A 17,198-nucleotide genomic window follows, 5' to 3' on the forward strand; every position below is an offset into this window, starting at 1 on the left:
TTCGAGCCCTACTCCAGGGACGTGAGCACATAGTCTAGCTGACACTCCAGTGCAATGCTGAGGGAGTGCTACACTGTCGGAGCAGACATTAGACCAAGGCCCCATCTACCCTCTCAGGTGAACATAAAGGATCCCATGGCACTATTGCGAAGAAGAGCAGTGGAGTTCTCCCTGGTGCCCTGTTCAAAATTTGTCCCTCAACCAATATTATTTAAAAACAGCTTATCTGGTCATTAGCACATAGCTGTTTGTGGGAGCTTGCTGTGCGCAAATTGGCTGCTGCATTTCCAACATGACAACACTTCAAAAGTACTTAATTGGCTGCAAAGCACTTTGGGACATCCTGAGGTTGTGAAGGGCACTATATAAATGCCCAAAATGTTATTATTTAAAAACAGCATCTGTTTATGTAAGCATACAACGGAATCGCAGTGACTCGACTTAGTGAGTGTCGGGCTCAGTACACCTCTCCACCGAGCTATGCTTTTGCTGCCATTACATGTAACGTACCCAGGGTTTATACCTTGTTTTGTTTTTGGGAAGGCAGTACTTATTGCCCATTATACTTGCTCACTGCCTGGTGTCGACAGTGCTGTACAGTCCCAGGTGTTTGGAGGAAGTTAGCAATGTGTTAGAATGGTTACAGGTTGTCCCATTTGTGATATTGTACATTCTTTCAGTCAGGTATGATTCATGTAAATAAAGCTGATGGTAAGATTTAAATATCGTAGTTCTAACAAGTTCTGAATAAGAATTCATTTGTTCTATCATTTTAAACCCACACTAGAATGGCAGACTTCTAAAGAGAGATACATTTTAGCCTTTTTTTTGCAATTTCAGCACCACATACAGTTTCAGGTGTAACTTTCAAGCATTTAGCATAACTGAAGACCTTCATCATTTTTACTAAATGTTAATCAGATTGGCTCGATTATAATGAACTGGTTCGTAATACACAATCATCTGAAACTGAGTGTAATGTCTCATCTTTGTGTTGTTTTGTCATGTGATTATTATGATTTTGGACACTTTTGGAATCAAAGTGACATGTGTAAGGAGGTGGCTTATACATTGGCTTTTCCAGTATACAGGTTTTATTACATTGGATTGGCTGCTGTGCTGTGGAGCCCAGCGTCTGAGTGTTACGTTCCTTGTGACCGGATTCTTTTGTACTTTATTTAGTTGGTTATGCTTGGCTGCCGTTGATGAAAGATGGTAGAGTGGTTACATCTGAGCAGCAGTTGCCAGTATCTTCGAACCTTCCTCCTGGATACCTGGGCCATCATGATCCAGATAACAAGAAGGTGAGATGTGCAATGATCCAATAAAAGCACTTGTAAATGTTCATTCACTGCAGCAGTTGTCGATGATTCTATCAGTTTGAGTACGGAATTTAGAGACATTCCCTTAACAATATGTCAAGCAGCCAGCAATCACACCTCACATACAAGGAAGGGCAAAGAACATTCCAAAATAGGCATATGCAAATGAATGCCAATCCAGCAAGTGATCGATCAGTAGGGGAGACTTCAAGCTTAGTTGAAGAGATGGTTTTTCAGAAGATTGTTGAAAATGGGGGGAATTGGAGAGTTAGACAGAGACTGCCGGAGGTTGTTTGTATCTCTCCCTTACCTCACCAGGGGCGGCGGGGGTGGGGGGGTGGAGAATGGGTAAGGGGGCGGGGGGGATGGGCAGGAGATTTGCATCATAACAACAAGAATCTAGAAAGGAGATATCGGGCTGGAGGAGATTGTGGAGATGGGGTGCAGAGAGACTGGAGTAAGGATTATGGAAAAGGATTTTAAATTTGATGGCTGGAATTTTCTGAGGTAAGAACGGGTGGGTTGGATGGTGTGGGGGGAGGGGGGGGAAGTGAAAGTTGAAAAAATGTGAACCCCGACCCCAACCTGCCTCCGACCCACTCACTTTCACCTTTGACTCAGGGGATGTGGCAGCCTCAGCCTCAGTGATCCCATAATCAACGGATCAGGTCAGAGCTCTGCAGTCCTGCCACATCCAGTCGTGAATGGTGGTGGACCATTAAACAACTAACGGGAGGAGGAGGCTCCATGAATATCCCCATCCTCAATGATGGCGGAGCCCAACACGCAAGTGCAAAAGACAAGTCTGATGCGTTTACAACCATCTTCAGCCAGAAGTGCCGAGTGGATGATCCATATCGGCCTCCTCCTGAGGTCCCCACCATCACAGAAGTCCGTAGTCAGCCAATTAGATTCACTCCGCGTAATATCAAGAAACGGCTGAGCACACTGGATACAGCAAAGGCTATGGGCCCCGGCAACATCTCGGCTGTTATGCTAACGCCTTGTGCTCCAGAACTAGCCACGCCTCTAGCCAAGCTGTTCCAGTACAGCTACAATACTGGCATTTATCCGATAATGTGGAGAACTGCCCAGGTATGTCCAGTCCACAAAAAGCAGGACAAATCCAATCTGGCCAATTACCGCCCCATCAGTCTACTCTCAATCATCAGCAAAGTGATGGAAGGTGTCGTCGACAGTGCTATCAAACGGCACTTACTCACCAATAACTGCTCACAGATGCTCAGTTTGGGTTCCGCCAGGACCACTCGGCTCCAGACCTCATTACAGCCTTGGTCCAAACATGGACAAAAGAGCTGGATTCCAGAGGTGAGGTGAGAGTAACTGCCCTTGACATCAAGGCAGCATTTGACCGAGTGTGGCATCAAGGAGCCCTAGTAAAACTGAAGTCAATGGGAATCGGGGGAAACCTTCCACTGGCTCTAGCACAAAGGAAGATGGTTGTGGTGATTGGAGGTCAATCATCACAGCCCCAGGATATCGCTGCAGGAGTTCCTCAGGGCAGTGTCCTAGGCCCAACCATTTTCAGCGTTTCATCAATGACCTTCCCTCCATCATAAGGTCAGAAGTGGGGATGTTCGCTGATGATTGCAGTGTTCAGTTCCATTCACAACTCCTCAGATAATGAAGCAGTCCATGCCAGCATGCAGCAAGACCTGGACGACATTCAGGTTTGGGCTGATAAGTGGCAAGTAACATACACACCAGAGAAGTGCCAGGCAATGACTGTCTCTAACAAGCAAGAGTCTAACCACAGCCCTTTGACATTCAACAGCATTACCATCACCGAATCCCCCACCATCAACATCCTGGGGGTCACCATTGACCAGAAACTTTACTGGACCAACCACATAAATACTGTGGCAACAAGAGCGGGTCAGAGGCTGGGTATTCTGCAGCAAGTGTCTCACCTCCTGACTTCCCAAAGCCTTTCCACCATCTACAAGGCCCAAGTCAAGAGTGTGATGGAATACTCTCTACTTGCCTAGATGAATGCAGCTCCAGCAACACTCGAAGCTCGATACCATCCAGGACAAAGCAGCTCTCTTGATTGGCATCCCATCCACCACCTTCAAAATTCACTCCCTCCACCACCGGCGCACCGTGGCTGCAGTGTGTACCATCTACAAGATGCACTGCAGCAACTCACCAAGGCTTCTTCGGCAGCACCTCCCAAACCTGCGACCCTACCATCTAGAAGGGCAAGGGCAGCAGGTGCATGGGAACACCACCACCTCCACGTTCCTCTCCAAGACACACACCATCCTCCATCCTGACTTGGAACTATATCGGCCGTTCCTTCGTCATCCCTGTCCTCCTCCACCCCCCCCCCCACCCCCCCCACTCAACAGCAATGTGGACACACATTCACCGCACGGACTGAAGTGGTTAAAGAAGGCGGCTCACCACCACCTTCTCGAGGGCTGTTAGGAATGGGCAAAAAATGCTGGCCTTGTCAGCAACACCCACACCCCATGAACGAATAAAACAAAAAAGAGACTGGGGTTCAAGTGTGGGGGAGCAATGAGGAAAGTCAGGAGGGGGAGGTGGCACATAATGGGCAGCTGGGTCAATGGGTGGAGAGCATAGTGTCTCTGCCTAATTAGTTGGGGCGGTTAGGGGATGCCTATTGGGTCGTATGCCCAGACTGGGAACTGGTGCCATGACGAAAGACAATCGGAGCGGGAGAGATGAGTGCGTCAATGTACATCATTGGCCTTGTATGCTGTTTATCTGGAGCATGTAACCTACGCTGACAGTTCAGTGCAGCACTGAGGGAGTGCTGCATTGGTGGAGGTGCACTCTTTTGCATGAGGTGTGAAGCTGACACCCTTTCTGCCTGTTGGAGGAGCATTCCTTGTCAATATTCATACCTCAACCAGCACGACCAAATACAGATCAACTGCTCACTTAACTCACTTTGTGAGATCTTGCTGTGCACAAACTGACTACACTTTCAGCAAAGTATTTCAGGCTAGCTCAGCTTGGGATTGAAAGGCTGCAGTGTTGTAAATTGAACTGTGTAATGATTTTGTTTATTCCACACCACTAAATGGCCTGAAGCTCTCGATGATTTCTGTTTTCTGACAGCAACGCCCAAGTATTTTATCAATGGCCAAAAAGCCTGAGGCCCTGTTAGTCTTCGATAGCATCCCAAGTCCTTTCCCATGGAGTGTACATATTCCCACTCGGTGCTGTTTCTCCAGCTTGCAGTGACTTCTGTTGACAAAACCAGTGTTTCAGCTACAATTACTACTGTGTCATGTGAGGGGAAAGACAGATGGCACAAGATTACGATGTGAAGTAGGCCAAGGTCATATTTAGGCCAGCTAACAGGAAAAGGTGTGTCTTTGTGAAAAGTCTACTGTGGTGGAGAACACTGGGACCTTGCATTGACTAATGCCGATGATTTGATCATGTGCACCAGTTCAAATGATCCAATTAACACAGCTCTCTCTGCCGTTTGATGCCAGTCCTTCCCCTTCTCAGCAGCCTCGGTTTCTTAAGCTGCAGGACAGATGAGCAAAAATGTAAACACAAGATTAGTTGCTGCACGGATTCCTGCCCCCAGACTGGAGCAGATTACTGAAGCCCAAAGCTGCCCAGAAGCCTGTGTTTGTAGTCCGAACAGGAGAATGATAGCTTCGCTTATACTGCGCAAAATAAATGTCAAAATTGAGTTGTATGTCACGGGCCAGTATTCACATGACTTGGGCTTGGCTTGGCTTGTGTCCAAGGTATTTCAAATCATCGTAGCTAGTCTGTGTGCTTGTTGCACAGAGCCAGCTGCCTCGCCATGAGTAGAGCTTGTGCTAGTTCAGTCATGGTACAGCTGTGGTGCTGCGAGTTTTGCTGGTCGGGGCAGGAATGAAGTATCCACCTGCAGTAAGATGCCCCGAAGGTTAAAGCAAACATGCTCTTTTTCTATTGGTGCGCCACTCCGCTAAATATTGTTGGTTTGTTTTTGTCCAGCTCACCGATTCCGAACAGGGGTTAGTTTCTGCCATGTGTCATCCTCCAACTCCTTGCTCAAGGGTCCATTATTCATGTGTGGTCATGGCCAGTTAGTGTCTGCCTTCTGGGAATTTACCCATTGGGGAAGGGCACTGGGTGTCCATGGACCCATTCCCAGGAGCCAATCCAAATATGGGGCCCCCGTTGAAACTCACCATAATGAAGCAAAGCTAAATACAATTGCTGGACCAGTTTAATTGAAGCATCATATATTGTGGTATGGTTGGCTTTATTATCAAGGTGTAAATATTCTATGGGTCTATTTCTTCATGCATTTTACTACACAGTTATAATGGATCGGAGGTGGGGGGAGGGGGCGTTGGCGGAGGTGCAGAGGAACCCCTTAATGTTCTTGGTACCCAAGATTCATATACCGGCTCTGGTGGGCATCATGGGCTAGCTTCATCGTGTTCACATTGCAGGGGTTACTGGGTAATGACCATGAGTGGGAACCCTAATGAATTTCTTTCCTGCCAATTCCCTGACTCAGGAGCACACAAGCGATTTGTAACACCTCCAATCTCAATACAGCTGAATTGTCCACACATGGCCCGTCTTGCTCTGCGTAATTAACATACTCACTAAATGGAGCCATTGCAGAGCTAAATTATGGTCCTACAATAAGTTTTCTTTGGAGAGATCTTAGCTTCGATAAATATCCGATGTAAACTTGCAACAGTGCAGAATGCGATAGTATTTGTTCAACTTTTGTTGCTCTTGTCATTGCCGGCTTGACTCAGTTGGTGGCATTCTGACCTGTGAGTTTGAAGTTCGTGGGTTCAACTCCGACTCTAGGGCTTGACCATGTCATCTCAGCTGAGAGTCCAGTGCAGTGCCGAGGGAGTGTTGCATCGTCCTTCGTATGAGACTTTAAACAGGGCTCCATCTACTACTTTAGGGAGGTACTACAACATCCCATGGCACTGTTTGAACAGCACAGGCTTTCTCTCGCTGTCCTGGCCAACATTCCACCCTCAAGAAACTCATGACCTGACCATTCATCCCACAGATGGTTGTGGGTCCATCTCTCTGAACGATGGCTGCCATACCTGGATCAAACAGTGCCTGCTCTCCAAACTAGTTCATTGTATGTGAAGCATTTAGCAATGTTCTGAGATGCTATATAAATGCTGATCTCTTTCATTTTTTTCTTGAATTCTGCAGCATGCGATTCCTGACATTAAATGGGTAGATGGAGGGAAACCCTTGCTGAAAGTGAAAAATCACTTGGTATCCACGATTTACACAGAGGTCAGTATCTCCAATGTTAAGGTACGGTTCAATTTTACAGATGCCTATGTGAAGGTAGAGGCTATCAAGGGAAGATATGTTGAGGATGATGTGTTCAATTCTGGGCACCACACTTTAGGAAGGATGTCAAGGCCTTGGCGAGGGTGCAGAGGAGACTTACTAGAATGGTTCCAGGGATGAAGGACTTCAAGTATGTGGAGAGACTGGAGAAATTGGGATTGCTCTTCTTAGAGCAGAGACAGTTAATGGGTATTATAATTGAGGTGTTCAAAATTATAAAGGGTTTTGATGGAGAAGATAGAGAGAAACTGTTTCCACTTGCAGGAGGATTGATAACCAGAGGACACAGATTTAAGTTAATTGACCAAAGAACCAGAAGGGAGATGAGAAATCTTTCCACGCAGCGAGTTAAGATCTGGAATGCACTGCCTGAAGGGGTGGTGGAAGCAGATTCAATAGTCACGTTCAAAAAGGAATTGGATAAATATTTGAAAAGGAAGCATTTTCAGGGATACTGGGAAAGAGTGAAGGAGTGGGACTAATTGGATAGCTCTTCAAAGAGCCACCTCCTATGCTATATGATTCTACTATCTGAGTTTCTGCCTACTCCACTTTTGAGTGTTGTACAGATATTCTCCCAGAATCTTTTCACTCAGAAGATAGGTTTAGGACTCTTGTTCTGGAGGAAATGGCTGAGAGCACTGGGGATGGGTGGTGAGGTGTCTATTAGATACTGAATAAAACTAACTTGGGAGTCATTTCTAAAGGTTTAAGGCAGGAATCTTTTAATTCTTGTCTGAAATTCAAATAGTTTATAAACTATACCCAAACAAAACTATTAGTTTCCAATAAATGTAAGTACTGAAAGCACAGTCCTTTCTTTGATGTCAATGGTCTGTATATGTTGAGTTTGCCAATGTGCATTACAATTCTTTTGTACTTTGTGCTGAATGGCACTCAGTACCACTGGAACCTGGGCTTGCCATCCTCTCTTCGATCTTTAGTTTCATGCCTGATGGAGAGCATATAGACCACGGTTGGAATACTTTGGTACTAAGATCCTATCACTGGTGAGCAGACTTGAGAAGATCTTGTAGCTCTTCCCTGCACTGCCTGTAGGCCCAAAGTGTCTCTCTTGGCTGCCCAGAACTGTCTCGTCTGACCTTAGCATGGTACTGTTTGATCATTGCCTTTCTCTGACCTGCCTGTTCCCATCTCTTGTGTTTTGGCATATATTGACCAAAGCCAAGACTGCCCATGTATCCCCCTTAGTCTAATCCATTCAGGCCTAGCACACCACTTTATAGTAAGGAGAATGGAGCCAGAAAACGAGACACCAAGGTCATGTGGAACAGTAGTTTAGTTTACAGCACAAGCCACAGAACGCTTTGTTCATCAAACGTGCACTTTCCTACCTGATTTGTCAGGCTCCGTTTTGTATCAGTGTAATTATGGTATTCATTTTGGTGATGCCCTGTCAAATACATAGCAACATATAAAAACAACAGTCAGGAAAAGACCGGCTGGTCCATCAGACCTACCCCATACTTAGGATGCCTGGAACATCAGGACCACACCGTACCCCCGCCCTGTAGCCAAGTAATCTCCTGGGAGAGGCAGAAAAATCCTGTGGCAATAAGGGAAAAAATACTCTGGAAAATTGCCCTCAAGCGATCAAACCAATTCCAGGAGATCACATGGACCAAGATATGCTCCTGTAGCTTGTCTTTATTGAGGTGTAGCATGTGTCCGGGCCATAACAAGCTCGTAAAACAGATGCAGAAATGATACTATTGAGTAAATTGGAGGAAGTGAAACGGACTGCCACCACCTGTAAAGTTTGCCTACATGTGTACGTTGTGTACAGTTGTGTGTTGTTCCAGCGAGAAGCTGATCAATTCAAAAATTCACTGCGGGCGTGATTTCTGCTTTGTTTACAGGACCAGTATTTGCACAGCTTCTTCCACTGCTGTCAAACGAGTCAGTCGGCAACACAGGACATCACTGGAGACCTTGTGAAGCATCTGAAGGTAGCTGATCCCATACACTCGCCTTCTGTGGGGTTAATATGTAGGAAAGGGATCTCTGTCAGTCAGATCTGAAGCCAGCTAGGGCCAGGATGGTAATGTGTAGCTCGAAGTATGATTCGAAGCAAGCTATGTCAACACTCCGATGGTGTCATTCATGCATGAGATACCAGTTTGCCACTGGACCAAGACCTAGCTCTGTCGATCCCGTGTGGTGGCTGGTGTTCAACGACCACCACACGTTAAAAAAATCCATCCACAGGCATCTTCCACCCTTCAATATGTATTTCGGGACCTGGAATGTCAGGTCCTTCATTGAACCACCTGTGAACTCATCCCTTTTTGGTGTGGAAGCAAGTCATCCTCGATTCGAGGGACTGCCTAAGAAGACAACCAGCTTTTAATACACTTATTCCCTGCCTCAGAGAGCTGTGGAAGCCGGGACATTGAATAAATTTAAGACAGAGATAGACAGTTTTTTAAACTGATAAGAGATTAAGAGGTTTTGGGGAGCGAGCAGGGAAGTGGACCTGAGTCCATGATCAGATCAGCCATGATCGTATTAAATGGCGGAGCAGGCTCGAGGGGACGTATCGCTGTTCCTGCTCCAATTTCTTATGTTCTTATAAAATTAAATGCCCCTCCTCCACACGCATCTATTTGCAGGTGAAATATTTTAGCTCCCTGAGAGGATTGCAGTGATTCCACAGATTTGTGGACTGTTCTGGGAAAATGTTGTATTCTATTTCCCGAGTGTAGCAACAGGTTTCTGTGGGAGAACAGATGGTGAGTTGTGCAAATGAGGAAGGACAGAAGTTGCGGCTTCAGTCTAGTCTCAGGAGTGGTGTGATTTGACGGTTTTCTGTTGGGTGTGATGCAACTGCCACAAGGGCAAGGGGAGGGGCATTTCCTACTGATCCTGTGGTCATTGTAATTGATAGCCAGCGCTGGTTTTAGGAATGTCTGGAGGAGTGTGTCTGCTCCCTATGACTGGATAGAACATTTTAATTTTAAAAATGAGGGAATTTGAAAATGTAAAAATACTTTAGTCATTACTTGCATGGAATTGAACCAATTTGTAGTCCAATAATAGATTCTTCTGAGCACTTAAAGTTAATGAGAACTGATGTATACATGCACGCCTGTAGACACTCCTACAACACACACAAACATTCACTCTCTCCTCCAATGTATCTCATTGCTATTTGTGGGAGCTTACAGCCTGCAAAATTGCAGTGCGTTTCATAAGAGCATAAGAAATAGGAGCAGGAGTAGGCTGTACAGCTTCTCAAGCCTGCTCCGCCATTCAATCAGGTCTTGGCTGATCTTCGACCTCAACTCCACTTTCCTGTCGTATTCCCATATCCCTTGATTCCGTTAGTGTCCAAAAATCTATTGATCTCAGCCTTGAATATACTCAACAACTGAGCCTCGAAAGCCCTCTAGTGCAGAGAATTCCAAAGATTCACAGCCCTCTGAGTGAAGAAATTTCTCCTCATCTCGGTCCTAAATGGTCGACCTCTCTTCCTGAGATTATGATCCCTGGTTCTAGACCCTCTAGCCTGGGGAAACATCCTCCCTGCATCGACCCTGTCAAGCCCTCCTGAGAATTTTATACGTTTCAGTGAGATCACCTCTCATTCTTCTTAACTCTAGAGAACATAGGCCTCATCTACTCAATCTCTCCTCCATAGGACAGCCCTCGCATCTCATTATTGCAGCATTTACAAGACATGAGTTCTTTTCATAAATGCAAGATTTGTACTTCTATTCCCAAATGCGCTCACAATCTTTTCCTTGAATTAGTGAAAATATGTTAGTTTCCTCACACTCGTCACCAGAGCATTCTGTTACAATTACAGTAAGCGCTCCTCTGCAGGTACACCTCTCAATTCTGGCGTTCGCCCACACGAGCTTTCGTGTTCACAGCCCAGCCAGTTTGTGTTTCAGACGGACATTGTCATGGGCCGAAAGCTGTGCCTTTCTTTATCACCCTGTCTGGGTTAGCACTGCCCAGGGTCAAGGGTTAGCCTCTCAGTGTGTGGCGAGCCACTTACTGGCGAACACGTGGGAACCCAACGCACTCTCCTGTCATAGAGACAAAACCTCGCACGCTGCCAGCCAACGTATGTCTGCTGAACTACTGTGTCACAGTTATTCAGAGGATAACAGTGACTAGACTTCAAAGGTACCTCATTGACTGGGAAGAGCTTTAGGATATCCTGAGATCATGAAAAGCACTATCAAAATCCAAGTTCTTCCTTACACACGCACAGTATGCACAATTAACCCTTGCCGCTGGACCAAGGCCTAGCTCTGTCAAGCCCGTGTGGTAGCTGGTGTGCAACGGCCACCACACGGTAAAAAAATCCACACACAGGCATCTTCCACCCTTCAACATGTAGTCCGAGTCCTTCATTGAAACTCATCCCTTTTTGGCATGGAAGCAAGTCATCCTCGGTACGAGGGACCGCCTATGATGATGACACACAAACACTACACACGTATATCATCATCATAGGCAGTTCCTCGGAATCGAGGAAGACTTGCTTCCACTCCCAAAATTAGTTCTTAGGTGGCTGTACAGTCCAATACGAGAGCCACAGTCTCTGTCACAGGTGGGACAAACAGTCGTTGGGGGAAAGGGTGGGTGGGACAGGTTTGCCGCACGGTCTTTCTGCTGCCTGCGCTTGATTTCTGCATGCTCTCAACGATGAGACTCGAGGTGCTCAGCGCCCTCCCGGATGCACTTCCTCCACTTAGGGCAGTCTTTGGCCAGGGACTCCCAGATGTCAGTAGGGGTGTTGCACTTTATCAGGGAGGCTTTGAGGGTGTCCTTGTAACGTTTCCTCTGCCCACCTTTGGCTCGTTTGCCATGAAGGAGTTCCGAGTAGAGCGCTTGCTTTGGGAGTCTTGTGTCTGGCATGCATACAAGCGCACATAAGCACAATACACACACTACACAAACACACAAACACAATACACACATGTACACTACACACATGCAAGCACAGTATACATAAACACCACACACACAATTGCACCCCCCCCCCCCCCAGATCCAAACGTGCATGCACACTTGTGTGCACATATACACAAACACACGCAACCCAATGTATAAATGAACGTTCCCAGCAGACTCACTCAGACACATGAATGGTCTGACCCGCGTGGCTTTGGTGGTTCGGAAAGGAAGTGAATATGAAATTCAGCATTAGACGGCAAAGAAAAATAGTCACAATGCATATATGGTATTTAATGCTCATTTTTTTCTTCAATCCTAAAATGTTGAATCGCAGGTACTCTGCAGTGGTCATCTCGAATATTCCGTACTGGATATTCAGGATTTCCATCTGCCTGACTTACTCACCCAGAGGGCCTGACTAATGCCGCTCAGCACAATCCTCCTGCTATTTCACTCTGTAGGAGCTATGGTTGGCCAATGGCTGGTCCGGTCGGGTGAACCTCTGTATAGTCAGCACATGTCTGCTGCTTCCTCAATGAGCTCTTTGATTTTGTTGTGACCACTGCTTCCAGCAGATGGTTCAAAGTAATTAAACATTTTAATGATTTGTTATTTCAATGATGCTGTTAAAATGTGACTCCCAATGTCCAAAAGCATTCAATTCAAACTCCTTGCCCTTGTCTGTGACTCCCTCTCTGACCTTGCTCCACCCTATCTCTGCAATTTTCTTCAGCCTTAAATCTCATCCCAAACTCTCTCGTTCTAACCTTCTGCACACATTCCCGCCTCCCACCCACAACCATCGGTGGCAGAACCTTCTGTTGTGTCAATCCGATTCTCTGGGATTCCATCCCTAACCTCCTGGAGCCCTCTCTTTGTAACTTGCAATAGGATCAGTACTGCTCCTCAGGCCTGCTCCACCATTCAATGAGATCACGACTGATCTGCACCTTAACTCTATTTATCCATCGTTGCTCCATAAACCTTCGATACCCTTACCCGACAAAAATCTATCGTTCTCAGACTTGAAAGCTCCAACTGTCCCAATAAGCTCCTCATAACCCATCTCTTCAACCAAGCTTTCGATCTGCTCTTCTAACCTTCACCCTTCCAAGCTGGGCATCTGTTTTCCCTAACTTTAGCTGTGAAGCATTTTGGGATGTTCCTTTGCAATATAAATCCTATCAAAGTATATTTTACATTTAAGGGGAAGCTGGATAAGTAGGTGAGTGAGAAAGGTGTAGAAGGTTGTGCTGACCGGGTGAGATGACGAGGGATGGGAGGAGGCTCGTGTGGCAAATAAACACTGGCACGGACCAGCGGGCTGAATGGCCGGTTGTAAGATTCTATGTAAAAGTATATCTCAGCTTTACTTACATTTTTAAGTAGGAGTCCATTTTCCATAGATTTAAGGGAGGCTCAGCAGATAATTGTACATGGAAGATGTAGAATTGATGCTGAGGCCTTTAATTTAGAATTCACTGCTGAGTGACCTTTGATCTGTGACCATGGTTACACAAATTTATTCGAGCCTGTTTCCAAGGTCTTCATTCCTAATTTTCTTCTAAATCCTTTCCTCCCTTCCATTCTATTCCCATTCTCTTTCCCTCCTGGTCGATAAATGGATGTGTGCACTAAAAGGAAGATCAACAAAGCCAATGTTCCTTTGAGCTACAGAACCAAAGCAAGTCTGATAGGGCGAGAAATTCGGCTCCGTAGTGCCAATTTTTCAGTGCCATGGGTGCCATTTTGTGACAAAAGTGGCGCGCGCACTTCCGGTCTGTGCCGCCACGGATGCCATCTTGGTGAGTGTGTGCACCTTTCCACACTGGTAAACCCAGCCACAATGGCAGCGGTCTGAGTGTGGCAGCAAGCTGAGCTTGCATGAGAGCAGTCTGAGCTTGCTCTGCAGCACTCGGACATTGGGGGGCTTCGCCTGAGCTGCAATGGATGCTGAGACATCGGCCATCAGACCCTGCATCATGGTTGGGTCCACAAGTGCATTAATGGAGTTGCCCATCACTTCCACGCTGCATATCATGGGCACCAAGCTCTGCTCAAAGCCCTGTGCAAGGTTGGTGCTGGACTCCTCCATGCTCCGTGAAGTTGCATTCAGGCTTTCGAGCAGGCCTGCCAATGCACCAAGCATTTCGTTATGCATACCCATCAGCCGCCTTCTGTAGGCCACCCCATCGAAGTCTTCATCTGAGTCCTGTGCAGCAGAACTTGTGTGTGACCTCGCCCTCCGGGGAGCTGCCACCTGTGCTACCCTTTGCTCCTGCCCTGGCTGCAGCCCACTCGCGCCCAGTGTCTCACCACGTGCCGATCCTGCCTCGAAACTACCCTCTAAACTCCGCACAGCGCCGGTATCTGACCTGTGACTGTCAGATTGAGTGATGGTATTTCCTCCTCTTCTCACTCTCTTCCCCAGTTCAATGAGCTGATCCTTTAAGAGGTGCAGACTGCCTTTAAGAGATGCAGGCTAGCTTTTATTGGCGCGAGCCGCGAGCGAACTTGGGGCCTCCCCCACCGAGCGTTCAGTAAATCAACAGCGTGTTCAGCGTCGAGCTGAACACCACAATCATGTTAATCAGCAGGCAGCACAAAGTTGGTGGGGTGATCACACATCGTGATCCCTGTGCCTGTTTTTAGGGGCCAAATGAATTTCTAGGCCCCAGTGTAGTTGTCACACCAGCTAGACCACTAGCTAGCACAGTGCAGAGTGAGCACAGCACACGCTCCCCCAGTAGGGTCCTCTTTATGTCTTAGGACCCTGATCTGTGTATTAAAAGGGTCTTCCCCCTGGCTCGATCGAGCGCTCCAACCACCCAGTGGTAGGCCCGTGGAAGATGTCTTCAGAGGTTCAGCTCATGAGCATCCCGTTTCTGACAGGTGGAAGACCCCCAAATCTCTACTCCCCCCCCCCCCGTGATATTCTATGCATTAATCTCCCGGGTTCACTTGCAGCAGTGTCCGAGAGATTAATCCTGGAAACTCCAGAACAACCCGGAAGAGCTGGAACCCGATTATAGTCCGACCACGGCCTTGGGGAGCCTCAGCTTGAAAGCCGATGGAGTTTGTCCACGGATATTCTTTCAAAACGGTCAATTGACCTTGTATCACCTGAACTTTATGGTCTGGTGACTTGCTTCAAAATTCCCTCTGATCCCTTTCTTGCATCAGTCCCAGAGGATGTTCAGTTAGTGATTTTGAGCTTAAAATAAAATCTGCCTGAGAATGTTGCACACCAGAGGGCCTGCCCATATATGGAGTGGAAATTTTGATTTTTGCGAGGAGATGGCTTGTGCAGACAGGCGATGAACTTCAGCTCATGCAAGTCACTGTGTGTCATTACCAAATAAAAGCAAAGACTATACATTTAAGTTACGGTAGCTAGCCGCTTTCAACAAGTCAGTGCCCACCCTCCCAGCCACTGTATTAAATTGGCACTGTTCTCATTAGGATTCTGGGGGAGGGAGTGGTGTCCCTGTGCCAGCTCCAAGTGAGTGCACCACACTGAAACCGGCTCCCTCATCCTAATTGCAGGCTGGATTTTCGGCTTTGCTGATTTCGGGGCGGTAATGGCGGCGGGACAGTAAAGTTAGCGCCTGGGAACAGTTTGTGTCTCAGTCAGTAACATTGGGTGGCTGGGCCCTGAGTCACGGGGTGCAGCGCTAAGGGAAGCGTTGTACACCTCTCGTGGAGCGTTAGCCTGGGAAACTCCCGAGCTAAAGAGCCGGACCGGGAGCGCTCCCAGAGACGCCTGGTGGGGGGGTGGGGAAGAAACCGATAATGAAAAGCCACAGAAACATTGCCCACTCCAGCACAACACATCGCAAAAAAAAGTTAAAGAAACTTTATCACACTTACCTTAGAAGCCCATTACTTACCTCTCTCTGCTGTCGATATCGGTGGACCGCCCGATTTCCCAGGCGGTCAGTGTGGGGTGCACTGCAGGGCGGATGGGTCGGGCTGAGGTTAAACCTCATGCCGGTGTCACAACCCGGGGTGTTGCACACTGGGCACAACTCTTCCGGGTGTGCTGCTCCGCGCCGCCGCTAAACCCGACCCGAGGATCGCCGCGGGGCGCTGGAGGCTGACCACCCGCCCAGAACGCATTGCCGCCGCTCCGGGTCCAAAAACAGAGCGCAGAGGAGTCGATAATCTGCCCCATAGCTTCTCAACAACTGGGGCAAAGGGCTTGCTGCCAGGGTGGGTGCTGTGCAGCTTAACTATCAGTAGGTACACAGATAGCTGTCTCCCAGAATCAGAATTCAAAAAGTGCCAGTGTACGAGCAGGAGGGGACCTTGTATCTGGACTTTGCTTGGGTTTTGTGAAGATAGGAACAGGAGGAGGCCATTCAGCCCCGGGAGCCTGTTCCACCATTCAATTAGATCAAGGCTGTTCTGTATCTCAACTCCATCTACTCACCTTGGTTCCATAACCCTGGGGTGCCCTGAGCCGACCCTGGGGCGCCCTGACCTAACAAAAACCTATCAGTCTTGGTCTTGATATTCTCAATTGTCTCTCAGCATCTGCAATCTTTCAGGGGAGAGACTTCCAGATTTCCCACGACCCTTTGTGTGACATGACCCCTGAACGACCTAGCTCTAATTTAAAAGTTTTGCTTTGTTGCCCTTGAATGCACAATACTGGATTATAAACCAGAAGCCACTATTATTTTGTGTGTAACAGTTGAACCTCCCTCGCCCAGCACCATCCCCCCCCCCCCCCCAAACCACGCCCCACCCCACCCCTCCCCCTCCCCCGGCCCCATTCCCGGTGGGGGTCGGGTCTGTGTGTGAAAGCGGCAGGAGCTGCTGCGGCGTGGAACGTGGGATGACCGGTGATTCCGAGAATCCGTGCCGCCTCCCCCCTCCCTCACTGATCCCCACACCCACACCTCCAGCCCCCGAGAGAGAGTGAGAGAGAGACAGCCCGACACTCTCACAGCCAGCTGCAGCCATCGAGCTGCACATTTGCAGCATTCTGGCGTCGGCAGACCCCACCTGGGTGGAAGCAGCCAGGTCTCTTGGTGCGAGGTCGAGCCCAGCGGCGGGGTCGGGGCCCAGGAGAGGTCGGCGAGGGGTGGGCGAGCAGCGGGAGGTGAGGAGGTCAGCCCGAGGACACAGCGTGGGTGTTGTTGGTGCCAGGTCTGGGGGGGTGGAGGGAGATCAGCGTGACCTCCCGCCGTCCGGCAAAATCCCTTATCCGGCACACGCCAGGTCTTGAGGCTGCTGGATAGAGGAGGCTCAACTTGTACTTGCTTTGGAGGAAGTTCAGAGAAGGTTTACTCGGTTGATTCCGGAGATGACGGGGTTGACTTATGAAGAAAAGTTGAGTAGATTGGGCCTCTACACATTGGAGTTCAGAAGAATGAGGTGATCTTATTGAAACATATAAGATAATGAGAGGGCTCGACAAGGTGGATGCAGAGAGAATGTTTCCACTCATAGGGGAAACTAAAACTCGGGGACATAGAATAAGGGTCTGTCCATTTAAACTGAGATGAGGAGAAATTTCTTCTCAGAGGGTTGTAAATCTGTGGAATTCTCTGCCCAGAGAGCTGAGGAGGCTGGGTCATTGAATATATTTGA

At 47.9% G+C, this 17,198-nt stretch overlaps 1 protein-coding gene across 2 annotated transcripts in view; it reads left to right on the forward strand.

Moving 5' to 3' along the window:
- LOC139265766 (dedicator of cytokinesis protein 11-like) overlaps window positions 1-17,198 on the forward strand; it is a 304,412-nt gene that overhangs the window by 146,667 nt on the left and 140,547 nt on the right. For both annotated transcript variants that reach the window (XM_070883138.1, XM_070883139.1), the window contains exons 21-23: window positions 1,183-1,304; window positions 6,522-6,608; window positions 8,549-8,638. In XM_070883138.1, coding sequence (XP_070739239.1) covers window positions 1,183-1,304; window positions 6,522-6,608; window positions 8,549-8,638 — 299 coding nt within the window. The remainder of the gene's footprint in view (window positions 1-1,182; window positions 1,305-6,521; window positions 6,609-8,548; window positions 8,639-17,198) is intronic.

The sequence above is a fragment of the Pristiophorus japonicus genome, chromosome 6 (assembly GCF_044704955.1).
Source record: "Pristiophorus japonicus isolate sPriJap1 chromosome 6, sPriJap1.hap1, whole genome shotgun sequence".
NCBI classification, from domain to species: Eukaryota; Metazoa; Chordata; class Chondrichthyes; family Pristiophoridae; genus Pristiophorus; species Pristiophorus japonicus.